The sequence below is a fragment of the Heliconius melpomene genome, chromosome 8 (genome assembly GCF_056956725.1).
Source record: "Heliconius melpomene rosina isolate 202511_hmr_F chromosome 8, ASM5695672v1, whole genome shotgun sequence".
NCBI lineage: Eukaryota > Metazoa > Arthropoda > Insecta > Lepidoptera > Nymphalidae > Heliconius > Heliconius melpomene.
Window position 1 is genome coordinate 4,670,437 of NC_140396.1, and position 17,039 is coordinate 4,687,475.

Genomic DNA, 17,039 nt, shown 5'->3' on the forward strand with positions numbered 1-17,039 from the left:
TAATACGACAAAGAAACGATTTATTGTTTTTCAAACTTTAAAAACTGAAAACAATGTTTAAAGTTCGTTTTTTGACCGTATTTGTAGCGAAACTTATCTGCTATTAATTTCTATAAGGTAAAAAAGTTATTTTTTTAATTTATCAACGGAACTACGTTTTGGGATCACATACAAATATACATTTTCACAAAAAAAAAACTTTAAAGGTTCGTAAATAAAAATCCATTGAAAATTCTACATCCATTATAATTCAACGTCATCAGGGGTGATAATCAAAATTAATACAATCCAGATGCGTACGAAATCTTGTCATTTATACAAGGGATCCTAGTGAACTAAGGGACTTACTTTGTAATAATTAAGCTTTTCCGCCTCCAACCTCTTATTTCAACACTGTCGTAAAGAAAATGGCGTAAAAACAAAAAATAAATCATCCAAGATATTCTGAACGGAAGTCGATTATTCCGTATTCGTAAAAAATCAGTCTAGATAAGGAAACTTGCTCTCTCAATCGAAATCGGTTTGCTTAATCGACGTCACCTTAAAACTAAAGGAACATAAATTTTAAACTTATATAATTAAAGCAAAAAATCATAATTATAATCTTCGATACAAATAAAATAGTACCAAAATACATATTCAGAATTTAGAGATTCATAGGAGGGCATGACTAGTCACTAACATATGAAATAATACCTAGTAGATTTTAGCAAAAAATAAACAGTCTTGTACTTGTTAGTATCACCGAATTAATAATAAAAAAATTAATACAATATAATACATATAGCGATAAACAAATGTCTAATATAGATTCAGGCACAGCGGCCAATTGTGGTGTCACCTGAAACCTATCTAAATTTAAACTTACGCTTAAAACGTTCTATAAACCAACAATTCTCCATAAATTCCGCACCTCATCCGTGCAGTACGGGTACGAGTCGTGGCTACGATGAAGTTAGCTGTAGATGGCAGTTGCGCAGATTCGATTTTACAATTTTTTCTTACTTTTAATTATTTTCTTCTCAAATTCATAATGCGCAATATTTCATAAAACCTAACTTCAGAGCGGCCACAACTCGTCAACCGCACTACACCAATATTTTAAACTAAGCTAATCGCAGTCTTGTCATGTCAGTATCACAACGCAACACACCGACGTCGAATGAGAGGGGTCAAGTGTTTTGGCAGTGTAAGAAAAATTACCAAAAAACAGCATATTATCAAGGATAAGATCACAATACAGTTAATACTTACGAATAAAATCTTATACTAGCGATAGGTCGGGTGACGAATGTTGTACAGAGCCAGCCCGCCGCGCCCGCGCTTACTATATCTTACTTTAATATATATATGTATATATATCAGTTACCACACACTTAAATATAATAATTAATTGTGGATAGATAAAAATGGTATCCCCATTTCAAAATACGCTTGATTTTTATCATTGAAAACTTAAAATTATAACTGTTGATATTTTGTCAATAAAAAAAATCTGTATATCATATTTTTTTATAACTATACTATGTTAGGATTAGGTGCGTACGAATCACCATTATTGGATTTCTTCAAATATTATTATATCTAAAACTAGGTATGGTTATACAATATTTTACAAATAAACGTCGTTGCTAATCTAATATTAAATTACTTGTGTATTAACACAATACTATAAAAATATTGTATTAAAATCGACATAAGATAGAAAAAAAGAATAATAATACACTACAACAATAACCTCAAGCATATTTGAAAACATTATAAGTACGTAGAGGAACGGCGCGAGCACGAGGGTGTCTAAAGTTACCTACTCCACTTAAAACAATTATTTTCGAAGGAATGTTTCATACAAAGTTTAGATTAATGGAAAAATTGTGCGATAAATCACGCCTCATATTAACTTAAAATTTATACTGATGTTCATTTTACTATGAGAATCGAGCATATCAATGTATCTACTTGCAACAGACAACGCAGCAGTTGAAAATAAAATATTTAAACCATTAAAGCACACAACTGAAGATTGAAAAAATTACTGTTTTGTTTAAAATGGCGTAAATATTTTACATTACAACAGTATAAAATGAAAATGCAATAATGCGAGTAGAAAATATCGCGCTCATTCAATCTCACACAATATTGCTTAGTGTCGGCAATGTACAAAACGGTCACCGTACAAAATACATATACTTATAGTGTAAACATGAAAAAATCACTTTTTAATTCTATACACTTCGATTATATGTAAAAAAAACAAAACAGGCAAAGTTGTATAAATACTAATATTTACTTTAAATCATATAAAAACCGCCAGTTCCGTTTACACTTTTACCATACGATAGTGTTTTCATATAAAAATGTACAGTTGTTAAATAATACACGTTTACACTGTAAGTAGACGATAATGAGTTCGTATCGATATCGTATAAACTAGTAGTGAAGTCAGCGAAAGCAGCCTCAGTCTTGTCAATCTGATGTGGGGCAACGCTTAGACTCCAACATGTACTCCGCCATTTTCTGAAAATTGTTTTAAATGGCATTAGAATTTAATATACTATTTTCGTAATCAATACTTGTCTATAAAGAAATAGTCTCCCACAATGTTTTAATAATCGTTCAAAAAATGTATTTTGTTGCATATAAAAGTCATTGTTAATGATTGTTTTTTCTAATAAAATTATATCGAACTCGAAAACGTGTATTTGAAATATCCTAATCCTTTTCAATTACAGTTTAAATTAACTAACCTCTCCAGAGACACTGCTACATACTTGTAACCATTAAAATTTGCAATCTTCATTGCCATTTTTAAGTATGTGGCAGTAAAAACACTGAAAAATAATTGTCTCTGAAGAGGCTCATTAATTTAAACTTTACACTGTAGCCTGCACTTAGCAGAGTAGCAGAAGATACCTGGGAATCTAGTGTTAAGACATTCCGTTCCCATTAAGAAACACTCTAGTTTATACACTTTCCGTGAAATTCTCAAGACATTGCGAGTTGAGCAGCGAACCTCAACCCCGCGCCTTTCTTCGTTAAGGCGACGAAATAAAGATATAAAGAAATTTATATTTAAAAAAAAAACAGAATTTACGTACCAGAATATTTTATGCTTCAGTAGGCTGTTCTACGGGTTCGGTGCGCTCCTCTGCGGTGACTGACTTCACCTTGATGTCTGTCTCCTTCTTGTCTTCTTGTTTCTCCGCCTCCACAGAGTCACCATTGGCACCGTTCACTTCCTTCCCGTTTCCATTCTCTACTGAGAGTCTCGTACTTAAATCGTCGTTGCTAGCGTCGCCATTTAAGTTTATCTCCGCTTCGCCATTCGTTTTGCCGTTCACTTGTTCGCTACACTCCATGGGTTTATCATCTGTTTTTGTCGTTTCCGTTGTTTCTGTAGTGTTATTCGTTTTATCTTGTTTGGAAGGCTCTGCACTTTCTTCAGCGGGTTTACACTTCGTCTCATTAGTTTCCATTGGTAATTCGGCATCCTTTGAACTATTTTCAGTCGGTGTTTCCGTTGGTGTTTGCGGTATCGTTTCCATAGGCGTTTCCGCTGGCGCTGGTGATTCGGCTGGTGGTGTTTCCACTGTCGCTTCCACAGGTTTTTCCGCTTCTTTTTCTGTTACAGTTTCTTCTGGTGTAATTTCAATTTTAACATTACACTCCTCCATTTTTTCGTCAGCAATATTCACTTCAGTAGAACTAGGTTTATCTGCTTTTTCTTCATTTGCTTCAGCTTGTTTTTCTTTAACAGATTCTTGATTTTCCTTAGTACATTCCATTTTGTCGGTTTGATTCGTCGTTTCACCTGTAATGGGTGTTGCTTCTTCGACTACAGGTTCAGTTTTTTCCTGTACAGACTCTGAGACTATTTTACTTGATTCATCTTGCACATTCTCATCTTGAGCTTTGCTTTCTTTTACAACTTTGGGTTTTCGGTTTAGACTTGCTGCAAAGTTACGCGTATTCTGTTCACAATGCTTCTTTTCAATCGCTAATTCTTTTTCTAATTCAGTCTCTGAGATAAGAGGTTCATTGTCAGATTCTGTTGATTCTTCAGCGATTGGCTTTAAAACCTGTCTTATCAGTATATTGTCTAAATTTGTTACGGAGTCTACTTTTGTAAGAATATCTGCACATTCCTTTTCTAATTCTTGACCTGCATTCTGAAGGTCTTCTATAACTTCACCTGATGTAGGTTCCTCAACAATTGGTACAATATCATCTACAATTTCAGCCATCTCTGCAAGATTTTCCTTATCAGCAGTTATTTCTTCGATTTCAGTAATAACAGCAGGAGGAGTTTCTTCAGCAATCGGTGCTTTTTCTTCTACTGGCTTATCAACACTTTCTTTTGGCACTTCAGGTTTCTCAGTTTTTTTATCATTTGGTACTGAATCGGTTGCTCCTTTTTGTTCTTTAGCAGGTTCTGACCTATCAGCAGTGTCTGTTTCCATTTTTTCGATCTCCTCCGACTTATTACTAACTTCTGTAACAACTGGTTCAGCATCACAAATAGGAACATCTATTTCATTGGAGTCTGTAATTTCTTTAATGACTACTGCAGGTTCTTCTTTGTCCTTTTTCGTTGATGCACTTTCTTCATCTACATCCATTTTCTCAGATTCTTCTGTCACCTTTTCGCCATTGGAACTTTCAGACATTTCAGCGCTTTTTTCAGCGCTTGCTTTTGATTCCAGTGCTTCTTTTATATCATTACTCGAATCTGTCTTAGGAACTTTAGCTGGTTGTTCATCCTGAAATATAAATATTACAAAATCAATCTAAAATGAAGCATATTTATCAATAAAGTGAAAAATATATTTATAATAAGAATATTTGTTTACACTGAAATATTATTCTATTTTTATTTCAAGAATAATTTGTTAATAAGAAAATATACATCATTTTAGAAACTATATTGCAGCTCAGTAAAATTATTTATTTAAAATTTTATTGCGAAAGATATTCATAAATTACTTGCAAAAAACTACAGAAATAAGTACAGCTAAAAATATTATTGATTATTAAAATTATCAATACTTCAAAATAAAAATTTGCTCTAGATAACAACATACTAAATAAATATTAACTAATATAACAAACACAATAAAAGCTGTCTACAGAATTATGGAACTTGAAAAAAAATATATTAGTGCCAAGATTAATTAAGCAGAATGTTTTTAAAAGACACATTGTAATTAAAATATATATTTTTTTAGTGTAAACAAAAAACCGACATAAAAAAATTAAAAATGTTAATAAATAAAACAACATATTTAAATTGATTTTATTGAGTATTGACATAGTATACTAAGTATAACCATCAACAACGTTTGTATTCAAGCAATAAATGACCAAAAATAAAAGTTTTTTATTTAGATATCCATCACCATTTATCGATTGTTGCCCTTTATTTATCTATGCATGAGACTGCTAGTATAAAACTTGTCATACAATCTTTTTGTGACACAATTATAAAAATAATGAAATATTTGATTAAAATAAACTTAATAGTTAAAATATTACATAAAAAAAACCTACACTGGGAGCCTCATAGTAAAGAGCAGTATACTACAATATCCATCACCAATATACATAATATTCTATCTAATATCTAAGTAAAAAGCTAATATACATATAACATAATAAAAAAATGTTAATCAGAAATAAGTTTTGGTATTTACATGTATTTATCTGAATGATAGCAACAAATGAAATAAATTGATAATACTCTATTCATTCAATATTATTGTATGTACAGTTCAGTCATTAGTTATATGACTTCATTCAATGACATGATTCCAACATGGACTCACTATTGGAAACCTATTTTTTTTTACTTCATTCCATATCCTTGTAGCATGGTAAGCAAACTCCGAGTGGGGACCGTACCAACATCCGTTGCGTTCTTAGTCAGACGTTCTATTGCGTACATTCACTCACAATCAATACACTCCTATTGCAAAAAGTTATAATAGAAACCTTTATCGGAACAAACTTTTTACAAAAAGATTTTTAGCCCAGTAACAAGTTAAATCTAACATTCTAAAGTTAGCAAAAAATACAATAATCTAAATTAAGCCAGCACTCCCATCCACTAGTAGTTCTAGCTAATTTGTTCAAGTATTATGTAACGCAAGTTGCTTTAGGGGGTCATTCAACAACTCCTTTTAACTTTAGCAGATTTACATTCTTTCCCGCTTAGCAATGTTAGTCATTACCTATACTCATTTTCCAATTTTATTTCGTAGCTCTGGCGAAGAGTCAAGTAGAATAGGTAAACAAATAATATTTATAATTTGCCTACCTTTAACCTTTACTATGTTCATAAGTGAAGTTTTGAAAATATTTTAGTATTTTATTAGAAATTATATTTTATTTTGATGTGTTCCACATAATTGAGTTTTTTATTGATTACCATGACTATTTAAATAAAAAAGAAGAAAATAAAAAACCCCAAGTCTCTATTTAACGACGAATTTCTCGACTGTATTGTATGTTTGTGATTTAGTAGAAATTATCAATTTGATAACCATTTAGAATGGCCGTGGCGCAGAAACACAGCGCCAGTCACGCTAAAAGCGTGACTTGTGGGTGCCATTCCTACTTAGGAAAATGAATTACCTCCATTAAGCACTGCTATTAAGACAAAGCTGGTCGTTGACGTCCACCGCTCAAAAAGCATTTTTCGAGTGTTTTAACAATGAGATTCTCTCTGCTTACCCTGCTATATGAGGGACACACAGCATGAAGCTAAATAATTTTTGTTACTAACTTGGTTATCTAATGTTTAGAGAGGTGGTTCCTGTACCTACATACAAGAATAAGAAAATAGTGTGATGTGTTACGTAAAAATAATCTTCAAAAATTGCCTTACATAAACTTAAACCCCCTAAAGCAATTCTACCATACAAATCCATGCAATATCAAAGCACCTGCGGCATCTTCCTCTTGTTGGAGACGGCCAGCTCCGCGAACGAATGTATGACTACGAAGGAGTCGGTCGCTTCGGCGGAGAGTGGCGCGTTGCCCTCGCGGCTGACCAGCGCCGCCTGCATGCCCGCTGAGCGTGCTGCTTCGGCTTCTGTGGAAAATTAAATATAAACAAATTACAATACGGTAGTTGAGGCCAGTCGTGACGCAGGGTGACTGGCGCAGGGTGCACAAAGTGTGACTGGTTGTGGGTTCTATCCACACTCGAGATTAAATATTTATTGAAATTTATGATGATATATTTGATATTTCCTCTATTTATTTCTTCGCGCTTTAGTAACGAGGCAAAGCAATACGAAATGGCGCAAGAGTTCGGCGAAAAGTGAGGAACGGAGTATCTTTATTGAGAGTGGAGTGTCTTGACACCTTGGGATACGGCATGAAGCTTTTATGACTATGACGCCTGGACCAAATGCGGATTCTTACCCTCAAATGTAAAAACTCAATTGAAAATATATAAGAGTCTGCACAATAATAAACCAATCGGGAAAAATCATGTAAATATGGCTACATCAATACAATTCAATTATGTGAAAAGACTGAATATCCACTCAACTATGTTCCCCAATTATTTTGGATAGTCAACACTATGGTTGGTATGGTTAGCAGTATGGCTATTTTATATTTTTTAGCTATCAGTGTGACGGAATCACTGACATGCAGCTGCTGCTGTTTCCCAAAATGGAGAATGGAGTGTCATAGCCTTAGGAAAAAACAAAACAACTTACCCTTGGGAACATCAGTGAGGAATAATATATTATCAGCTGTGGAGCCAATCTTTTCTATGATAGCAGTATAGCTAGCGACTTCTTGTTTGGGACCAACAGCTGTATCAAAATGTCCATCAATAAATTTCAGAAGGTCACCAGCGAGGGATTTCTCAAAGAGTAGTTTCTGAGCTTGGACTGAGCCAGATGAATATATGTATATCTTCTGGCCTTCAACTCCGTGCCATTGTTCAAGGGCTGAAGATACATCATCGTATACACTAAAATTCAAAAAACTCAAGGTATTTTATCAAATACATACATTGTGGGTAACTTAGCGATTTTTTGACTACATATAAACAATTTTAATTTTAATAATCAAGAAATATTAAGACCACGCCTTCAATTGGAGAAGAACCATGTATTGATTTTTAACTAAAAATTTAGGACTATTGAGTGTCACAACATCAATTCCGTATTAATAATATTTTAAAACTTTGCTGAATTCCATATGAAATTGCACAAAGTACTATTCCTTTGAACAGCACCTACTACTAGTGCCCATACAAATATACATAATTAGAATAGTAATTATTATTATATTCTTTTTGGTAATATTTCAACAACAAACAAGGTGTTTTACAAAATTATACCATGCAATACGAGTACAGCAGCGCCTAATACATGTGAAACACAAAAATCTCAAAACTTATTCTGTTGTTCTCAATAAATTATCTATAAGGATTTAATCTTTTTTTTTACTATCAACATTTGTTTTACTAATTTAATCAAAAAATTCTTGGTCTGACCAAGAATTTTTTGATTAAATTAGTAAAACGGTTAGAAAAAATGGTTAGAAATTTGGTCATGTATTGCTTTGTCAAGTATATAGTTACTGTGTTCTTACTCCATATAAGCAAAGCAGATTTACTTCTATTTAATCTTAGTACAGAAGTGATGATAACTCTAAAATAAGGACCTTGACACCATCTAGATAATAATTGTGTGCTCTCAAGAATTGTTATTTAATCTAATATTAAATTATTTTTTTAAGAGTTTGTTTGGTTGAACACGTTAATCTCAGGAAGTACCGTTTCGTTTTGAAAAAATATTTTTATGTTGGATAGCCCATATATCTAGGAGGGGTAATATTACATCATGCTAAAACCTATAGGAGTAAAGATAAAAATAAATTAATTTTTAACAAAAAGAAAAACTGACTTTTGACAATGAACTAAAAAGTGAAAAATAATTTTACAAAGATTTTATAAGTTTGAAGTCGGTGCCAAGTAAAACAAACAAGCTTAGTGTAAGTAGTAACTGTGTAATAACAGTGTAAGCGATGGGTAAACGGTTAAAGCTAAAAAACTTTAAAAATCTAAAAAAAAAGTCCACGACAGCTTATGTCTGTCTCCCATTAGCCCATAGTAACCACTTTTACGTTTTCCAAATAACAAAAAAAATAGAGATATTTTCGAAACTATTATAAACAATAATATTAATTCAATTAGATATATTATTTTGTAATTTGATTGTTATTAAAATTATATCAATTGTTCAGACTGAGCATTGAATATAAGGCGGACTCTTCAGAGAAAACAGGTAACTATTACATTATATTTACAAGGTCAAATTATATTACAAAAGGTTTAAAATCAAATAGCCCATCCTATAATATTTATAATCAAATAGCTCATGTTATCTATATATATATAAAAGGACTTGTCCTCACTGACTGAGGTAAGACGCACGCACAGCCGTAACCGCTGATGGTAGGAACGTGAAATTTGGACAGATGTTTACTTTCGTAATCTGGACATCCACTAAGGGATTTTGAAAAATGTTTACCTTAACGGGGTGAAATAGGGGTTCAAAGTTTGTATGAAAAAAAATTTAAATCGGCACGGCGGTAAAAATATTTCACTGAACACATGTTTCGTGGGTTATTAGAATTCTACCCTAAATACGCAAGCGAAGCTGCGCGCGTCCGCTAGTTGTAAATATATCTTTAAATCAATACTGAGTAGAATAAAAAAGAACTTTATTAAAATACGTAAAATAAATCTAATACTCACTGTCCCGCAATGTCCCCTTTATCGTAACCTTGCTTCCAAATGAGTCCCTGTAATTGCTTGAGGGCGCCCATTTTGCGATCACTGGACATCTGCCACTTGACATTGTCCACTAGACCCTTTATTTGATCCTCTTTTGACGCGTCCTGAAAGTACATTTATATAATCGTTTAATTCTTTTTTAACAATGTAGAAAAGAAAATATAGTGTGAAAACACTCGGTATTATTCCTATTTTAGAAGGAAAGCAGAAATTGCAAAACTATATTTCATCAAGGAATACCTATGTGACATTACCTACATGTGATAAACAAATTATAAAAAATAAAGCCTAGTATTGGTCATTTTACTTTTTTAAGTATTGGCAACAATTGGTTGTTGTTACTTGATACAAAATAAAGTAAAATTTAGAGAATACCTCTCCAGGAATGGCGATGAACCCTTCGACACTGTTTTTCTCATCTTCAATAGCCAACTTTCGCAATGCAGAGACCGCCTCTTTCACTTCGCTGGTTTCCCATCGATTTTCAAGAAACTCCTTCACATTTTCTTCAGCATAGGGAAACAGTTTGTCCTAAAACAAAGTTAAATATAAGACTAAATGAATAATACATTTATATACTTAAAAAGAACTGCACACAGCATGGTAGGCAGAGGGAATCTGGTACGAACGCCCTCTATATTACATACTTTACATATTTTAATATATTTTCATTTCAATTCAGTTTATTTAACTTTTTCCGTTAACTTTTTACACAGCTATTCTGCAAAATATTTACAGGTAATTTTTTAACAATAATAAATTACGTCTTAATAGCCCAATAAAGCAGAACCCAGAAAAGCTTTTTTTCTAGCTTTACGCTGTTCTCGTATATAGCGGGGTAGGCATAGGGAACCTAAAATTAAGACCCTCCGTACTCCACTTACCACCGAATTATTGAGGTGTTGAGTAAATATTAAATATTTCATTTCTTCGAGTGGAAATCGAACCCACAATCTATCACGTTTACAGTCGCACGTTACTGCCCCTGCGTCACGGCTACCCTTAGGTAGGTAGACTAATACCAAGCGTATGGAGGATTTTAAGAAGTGTATGGGGCCACATACAATTTTTAAAATCATATAATGTAATCACAGCGATTCGTTTCTCTTCATCACCCCGCACCATTTTAATATCACAAAATATTTCATAATATTTTGGCGCAAAACTAAGAAAACACAATGAACGAACAATCGTATAAAAATAACATATTCCAAATTCAAAAGTATTATTTTCAAAGGTAACAGTAATTTATTAAAAAAAACCCGGTAGGTAGTTTTTTTACTTTTTGGGCTCTAAGTAGATAGCGCTCCGGTATAAATTGAAAAATATACATTTAAAATTCGTTGAACATAAAGGAGTAACGTTTACGAACGAAATTTTCTTATTATTTAAAATTTTCAATAATACTTTCGTAGAACAAAAAAAGACAATGGTAACGGATTCGAACCAATTTCAAGACTAATATTTGAGTATGACAATAAACTACACTTTAATTTATAAAATTTATTTACAAGTATATAGATATGTAATTATGGGAGATCATAACTACCCATTATAATTATTTTTTTGGGTATTCGAATAAAAGTAATTAATGGTAAAGGTAAGGTAAAAAAAACTAATAAAGAAAAAAAAAGACTAAGAAAGGCCTGCATAATGGCATGTTAATAATTTCATACTAATACCTTACATATAGTAATAAGTAAGGGTATCTGATCGTAGAAATTTGAGAAACATTTACCATTCCTGAATATTAATAAAATTAGTATGCAAATTAACCGATAAGGGCCCGCAAGTGAGACTGCATGTAACACGTGAAAATCATAAATGTCAATGACCTGCATTATAAATTTACTTCTAATACGAAAAGAATTATTTCAATATTATACGTAAATTAAAGTTTCACAGTAAAAAATAGGAGAAAGAAAACTAAGCTCCCAATTGCAACTTGCTTCACGCTGTTTCACGCACACAACAGGTAGTTAGAGGGAATCTAGTGTAAAGACGCTACGTCCGTCTTCTCCGTTTCCCCACATTTTTTGCCGGATTCTGGAGGTATTGAGTGTTGAGTGGCGGAACTCAACGTCGCGAGCGAAGAAATGATAATATGAAATTATAAATCTAATTTCATTTCTTTGAGTGAATATCGAACCCACAACCTATCGCGTTCACAGTCACACGCTTGTGCTCCTACGCGCCAGACTGACCCCAAAATATATGTATGTTTCTTTTTAATCATATATCCAATTGATGTGTACTTAGTACTTGAAAGGTTATATTTATAAGTGGAAAACTGTTATTTATTGGCTTTATTTTTTGAATAATTTTAATGTTATTGTAATTAATATTATGCCGTTGTTACTAAGTTTTTTCTCTTCTCTATCCTACTACTATAACGACATTTTTTATATATATTTTTAGTTTTTAATATTAGTTATTTAAATTGATTTAATAAGTAAAATATTTAATTAGTTAAGACTATACATAATTTCATTTTTTCATTGGCATGTAAAATGGAAGGCCCAGTATGGAGACACTGGAATAATATTCATGTAATGATAGATAATAAATGATATTAATTACTAACGTAGGTTAAGCAATTGTTTTTACTAACAAAATTCTTTATGGACTATGTCTGAAATAAAGATTTATTATTATTATTTATAATATATATTTAGATTCAACGCACACGAATATAACTTGAATAAGAAACGCTATGATTTTATATTAAAATATTTTTTTTCCTTTTTATCCATCCTGCCTCAAAACCGGTAACCTACGCGGCCCTTGATGCCACGGTGGGCAGTTGGGGGACAGGGTGGTCGAAGTTCTCCCTGATTATTTTGCAAGTGTACGTAAGGGTAGATTTTGAATTTGTAAATAATAAGAATAATGCGCCTCAATAAGATTAAAAAAAAATTTTCAGCAGGTACAGCGTACCTGCAGGGTGAGCCATGGGGTACTTTCAGGGTAAATATTCAGGATAAATATTTGCGTGTTAACTGGCGGAACTCAAGCCTCGATATCAGGACGAAGAAATTAAAACATTAAATATTTTATTTCCTCGAGTGGGAATCAAATCCACAACCTGTCTCATTTACACGCTTATATCCCTGCCCCACGAGTGGCCTAGGTTTATATTGAGCAATCTGTTCATAAGGCAAATCAGCAACTGCAAAAGTATGAACATTAAAAGTTTTAAATAGGTCCCAGATCTACCTAATAATTTAGCATAACGTGATGCTAGTGAAACTCTTGTCTACGACGCGGCGGGGTGGGTGAACGAACTGCAGTCGTCGTCCAAACCGGATAGCCTGGCTAACCCTGCCAGCCGACCGGCCCGGTTGGGATAGCTGCTTTGTTTTCAAATGTTATCACGATATGCTCCAAATACATTCCCAACAGGGAAATTTGTATTTTTTTCTATTTTAATTATATGGTTGTATCTCTGTTTTGGTTTTAGAAAATAATTCGGTTTTTTTTTCAGCTTCCCGCTGTATCTCACATTTTGCAGAGTAGGCAGGAGTCTCCGCCTCTCACTTTTCGTTGAATTCTAGAAGCATTGTGTGTTGAACGCCGCTCTTTGCCTTAACACCAGAGCGAGGCAATGAAAATATTAAATCCTCGAGTGGAAATCGAATCTACAAACTGTCGCGTTTACAATGAAACGCTTATGCTCCTTCACCATAAGTAGCCTCTAAAATACAGATTCTCAACATAATGTTGCGAAAGTTGGTTTACAACACGTAACCTAATTTAAACCCCCCTGTAAGTACGCTCTCACGAGTTCATATTGCCATCATGATGAATCAATATCAAAGTTAGAAAAAGTAGATATTTTAACTCTATAATTTTAGTATTATACCTACCTATCGAATTACTATTCGACCCTAGCTCTCAAAACGGACTATTATAATATTTAACCTTATTTACAAAGGTACAAGAAAATAATTTAGTTTCTGTAAGCTTCTATAGTTTTCGTAGAAATCGTAACCTTTTTGTTATAATTCTCTGAATTCGTTTATTGGTCTACAAAATTTGACGTTAAAAAAACATTCAATTTGTTATATTGATTATTATTCTTTTAGTTAAAGCTTTGTAAACTAAAAATGACGATGTGACAAAATGTACAACATGGCAACATTTGATAAAATATAAAAATAAAATAAATAAATAGAAAAAAATATTTAAAAAACCAAAAAAAAACGAGAGATCTTATGTTATATCTTCAAATATCAAGATGGTCTGGGACTGGCGCAGTAGTACAACCGATGTAAACACAACAGTTGTGGGTTCCACCCTGGGAAATTAATTATTTAATATTTTCATTTCATCGCTCTGGTAACGAGGAAAACGCAGCGTTGAGTTCCGCCACTCAACACCCAATACTTCCAATATTCAGAAAATGGGGAACGGAAGTATCTTGAAGAGAACGTAATGTCTTAACAGTTAATACTAGGTTCCCAGCTTAGATCTGCCTAGTGACAAGTTACAAAGTAATTTTAATATTATGCTTATGCTTATATTTAAAATGTAAATATAAGCATAATATTTAAAGATTAAATTTAAATGTATCGACAAGGCGGAATGCAAAAAATCTCACAAAAGAATATACACCTAGTGAATGGCAAAAGGTAAAATTACGCATGACCAGTTTCATTGTTTACCTAGACCTTTTTACATTATACCTGAATTGTTGAATACTTGTTAAAAATTAATGTTTTAAAGTTGTTAATAAAATCTTACGCTAAAAATATTAATTGTTTTGAAACTTTATCGTCACGTCAAGTGTCTAAAAAGTGTGCTTAAATGTTTTTTTTGTCAACAGATTAAATAATATACTTTTATAAATAGTGCTTAAATCATAAAAAAAAATCAAATATAACATTGTACATTTTTCAAATACCACAGAATAACGCGCCGGCATTTCACTTTCTATATAGCAACAGATGTTAGTATGTACACAAAACCATATGATTTATTAAAAAAAACTTGATTACCGTGTAATAATAATTGCAAATAATTAAAGATATTTATTAACATTTACAAAATGTCTATATAAAAAAATGTGCGTAAAATGATACGCAAAAGTATGTACTATGTTACACAAAACATCAATTACATTCGTCATCCCTGTCATGAGTGATATGAATATGACGAGTGCGAGAGAGACAGTTACATGACCCCCAGGTCCGTTTGAAAAGGACAGTTAACTGTTCCACATTTTTTTACCAGCCAGCTGCGACGAACAGCTGTTTATGCCGGTAGGCGTTGACTCCAATTTTAAAGAAACATGTTTTGTTAAATAATTTATACAAAATATATTAATAAATCTAAACCAATTTTAAATACACTTTAATAAATTAAAACTTCATTAGATCTTGTTAAATGGCGATAAATATTTCATTCACGATATATAATTGAATAACCTCTCGCATAACTGCACGAAAGGATTAAATCCTAAACTAATATTGGAATTATAGAATAATCAAGGAGGGACCATTTTGATTTTGTCCTCCATGTTGCGAATCCTAAAACGCGACCATTTTGCATTTCTCACTCCCAGACAAAACCTAGGAAAATTGTGCAAATTTCGTTGGATGTAGACAAAATCGATTAAGGCGTTGTCCGTTACATTCATATGTTAAGGAATGTAAAATAATCACGTGTTGAAACAAAACACCGGCCGGTCAACTATTTAGACCTACCTTAACAAAGCTAATCGATGTTGTTGTCCCCTCGACGTCCAGAAGTAAAATTTTGCATTTCTTCACGATGTCACCTATCTCTTTATTATCATTAGCCATTTCTGCTATTCTAGGCGCGGCTAGATGCACGTTTTTTTCTAGATAATCTATTTCAATTTGACTAGAATACTTCCACACTACCCTACACCACAGAAAAAAAGCATTGATTGAACGAGACACGAGAGCTCCGCGTACTGAAGGGTGCCGGCGGCGAGGGAGCGGGACGCGCGCGTTCGCGGAGAGAGCGACGGAGATAAAAGAACGGAAGGATGTAGCTGTTGTCAATGCATCCAACATACACAATGAGTATTAAGATTGCCAGATTATTTATCTTGTTTCTAAAAAAAATATAAATTTAGTATTTTTCTGTTAGAATGGAAATTATTATGAGTATTTGTAAAATGTTTAAATTTTGAAATTGATACTAAAAAGATAGTACTTATAAATTGAATAATTATCGTGGGATAAATATTGTAATAGTTGTTGTCATATCGTCAATTTTTTTTTTTGTTGAAACATGCAAGAGTAATTTAAGTTAAATGTTACAAATATTTATAAAGTAAAGCTATTTTAAACTCACTTTGAATAATTTATATTTAAATATCACTTTGAATAATTTATATTTAAATGTCTCTAGTGCCGAATTTTTTTAACAACACATTTGGATAAATTTAAAACAAATAATGTAGTTTTGGACGGCCTTGAGGCGCGGGTTTAAATCCAGCTACGTTCATATTTTTATACTTTTCAAGATATTTTCCTTTTCTACATTATTAAAAAATTATAGGCTATTCTGTACTTTAGTTAAGATTAATCTATGTCTTGCTTAATATTATATTTGTCGAGGATGATAGAAATAAAATGCTTGTATATTTTTTATATTTAAATATTTTTTTATTATTGTCATAACTTAAATATTTTCATACATATCAACTCTTAAAAAGTAAATTATAAGGTAAATTTAACTAAATTGTAAGTTAAATATTATTTAACTTTTCAAATGATCAAACAGACTTGACTTGAAGTATTTATTTGTTTCATCAGTCTTGATTTTCTTTATTAATCTTGGTGTGCCTACGTTAGTTTCAGCCTTACGTTTCTGAACCTGTAAATAGGAAATTATAATAAAATTAAAAAGGCTTAACAACATTCATATAATTTTATTAAATATTTATTATTAAAATGTATATTACATAAAATATGTATATCTGTATGTATTTAATATTTTTTTATATATTGACTTATATTTTTTATTTATTTATATGAAAATGTTTTTAATGTATGTTTTTTCTATTAAATTTCTTTAACTTTATTTATTCAATAAAGCCTAATGAACCAGCATTTTGTTAGTAGCTTTAACATTATTAAATTACTTGGTATGATCAGATGGCAAAGGCCACATACATACAAAATAAACAATTACCGTAAATAACAATGAAACACAAATAATATTAAATTTATTATTTAATTATTCA

General features: G+C 32.0%; 1 protein-coding gene across 1 annotated transcript in view; it reads right to left on the bottom strand.

Moving 5' to 3' along the window:
* Window positions 1–230: 230 nt before the first annotated feature.
* The window catches only part of LOC146536781 (uncharacterized), a 28,272-nt gene continuing 11,463 nt past the window's right edge, over window positions 231–17,039 (bottom strand). The window contains exons 15-21 of the mRNA XM_085189529.1: window positions 16,595–16,669; window positions 10,196–10,351; window positions 9,782–9,924; window positions 7,728–7,987; window positions 6,942–7,090; window positions 3,099–4,760; window positions 231–2,517 (exon numbers count right to left, since the gene is read on the bottom strand). Coding sequence (XP_085045655.1) covers window positions 3,108–4,760; window positions 6,942–7,090; window positions 7,728–7,987; window positions 9,782–9,924; window positions 10,196–10,351; window positions 16,595–16,669 — 2,436 coding nt within the window. The 3' untranslated portion in view covers window positions 231–2,517; window positions 3,099–3,107. The remainder of the gene's footprint in view (window positions 2,518–3,098; window positions 4,761–6,941; window positions 7,091–7,727; window positions 7,988–9,781; window positions 9,925–10,195; window positions 10,352–16,594; window positions 16,670–17,039) is intronic.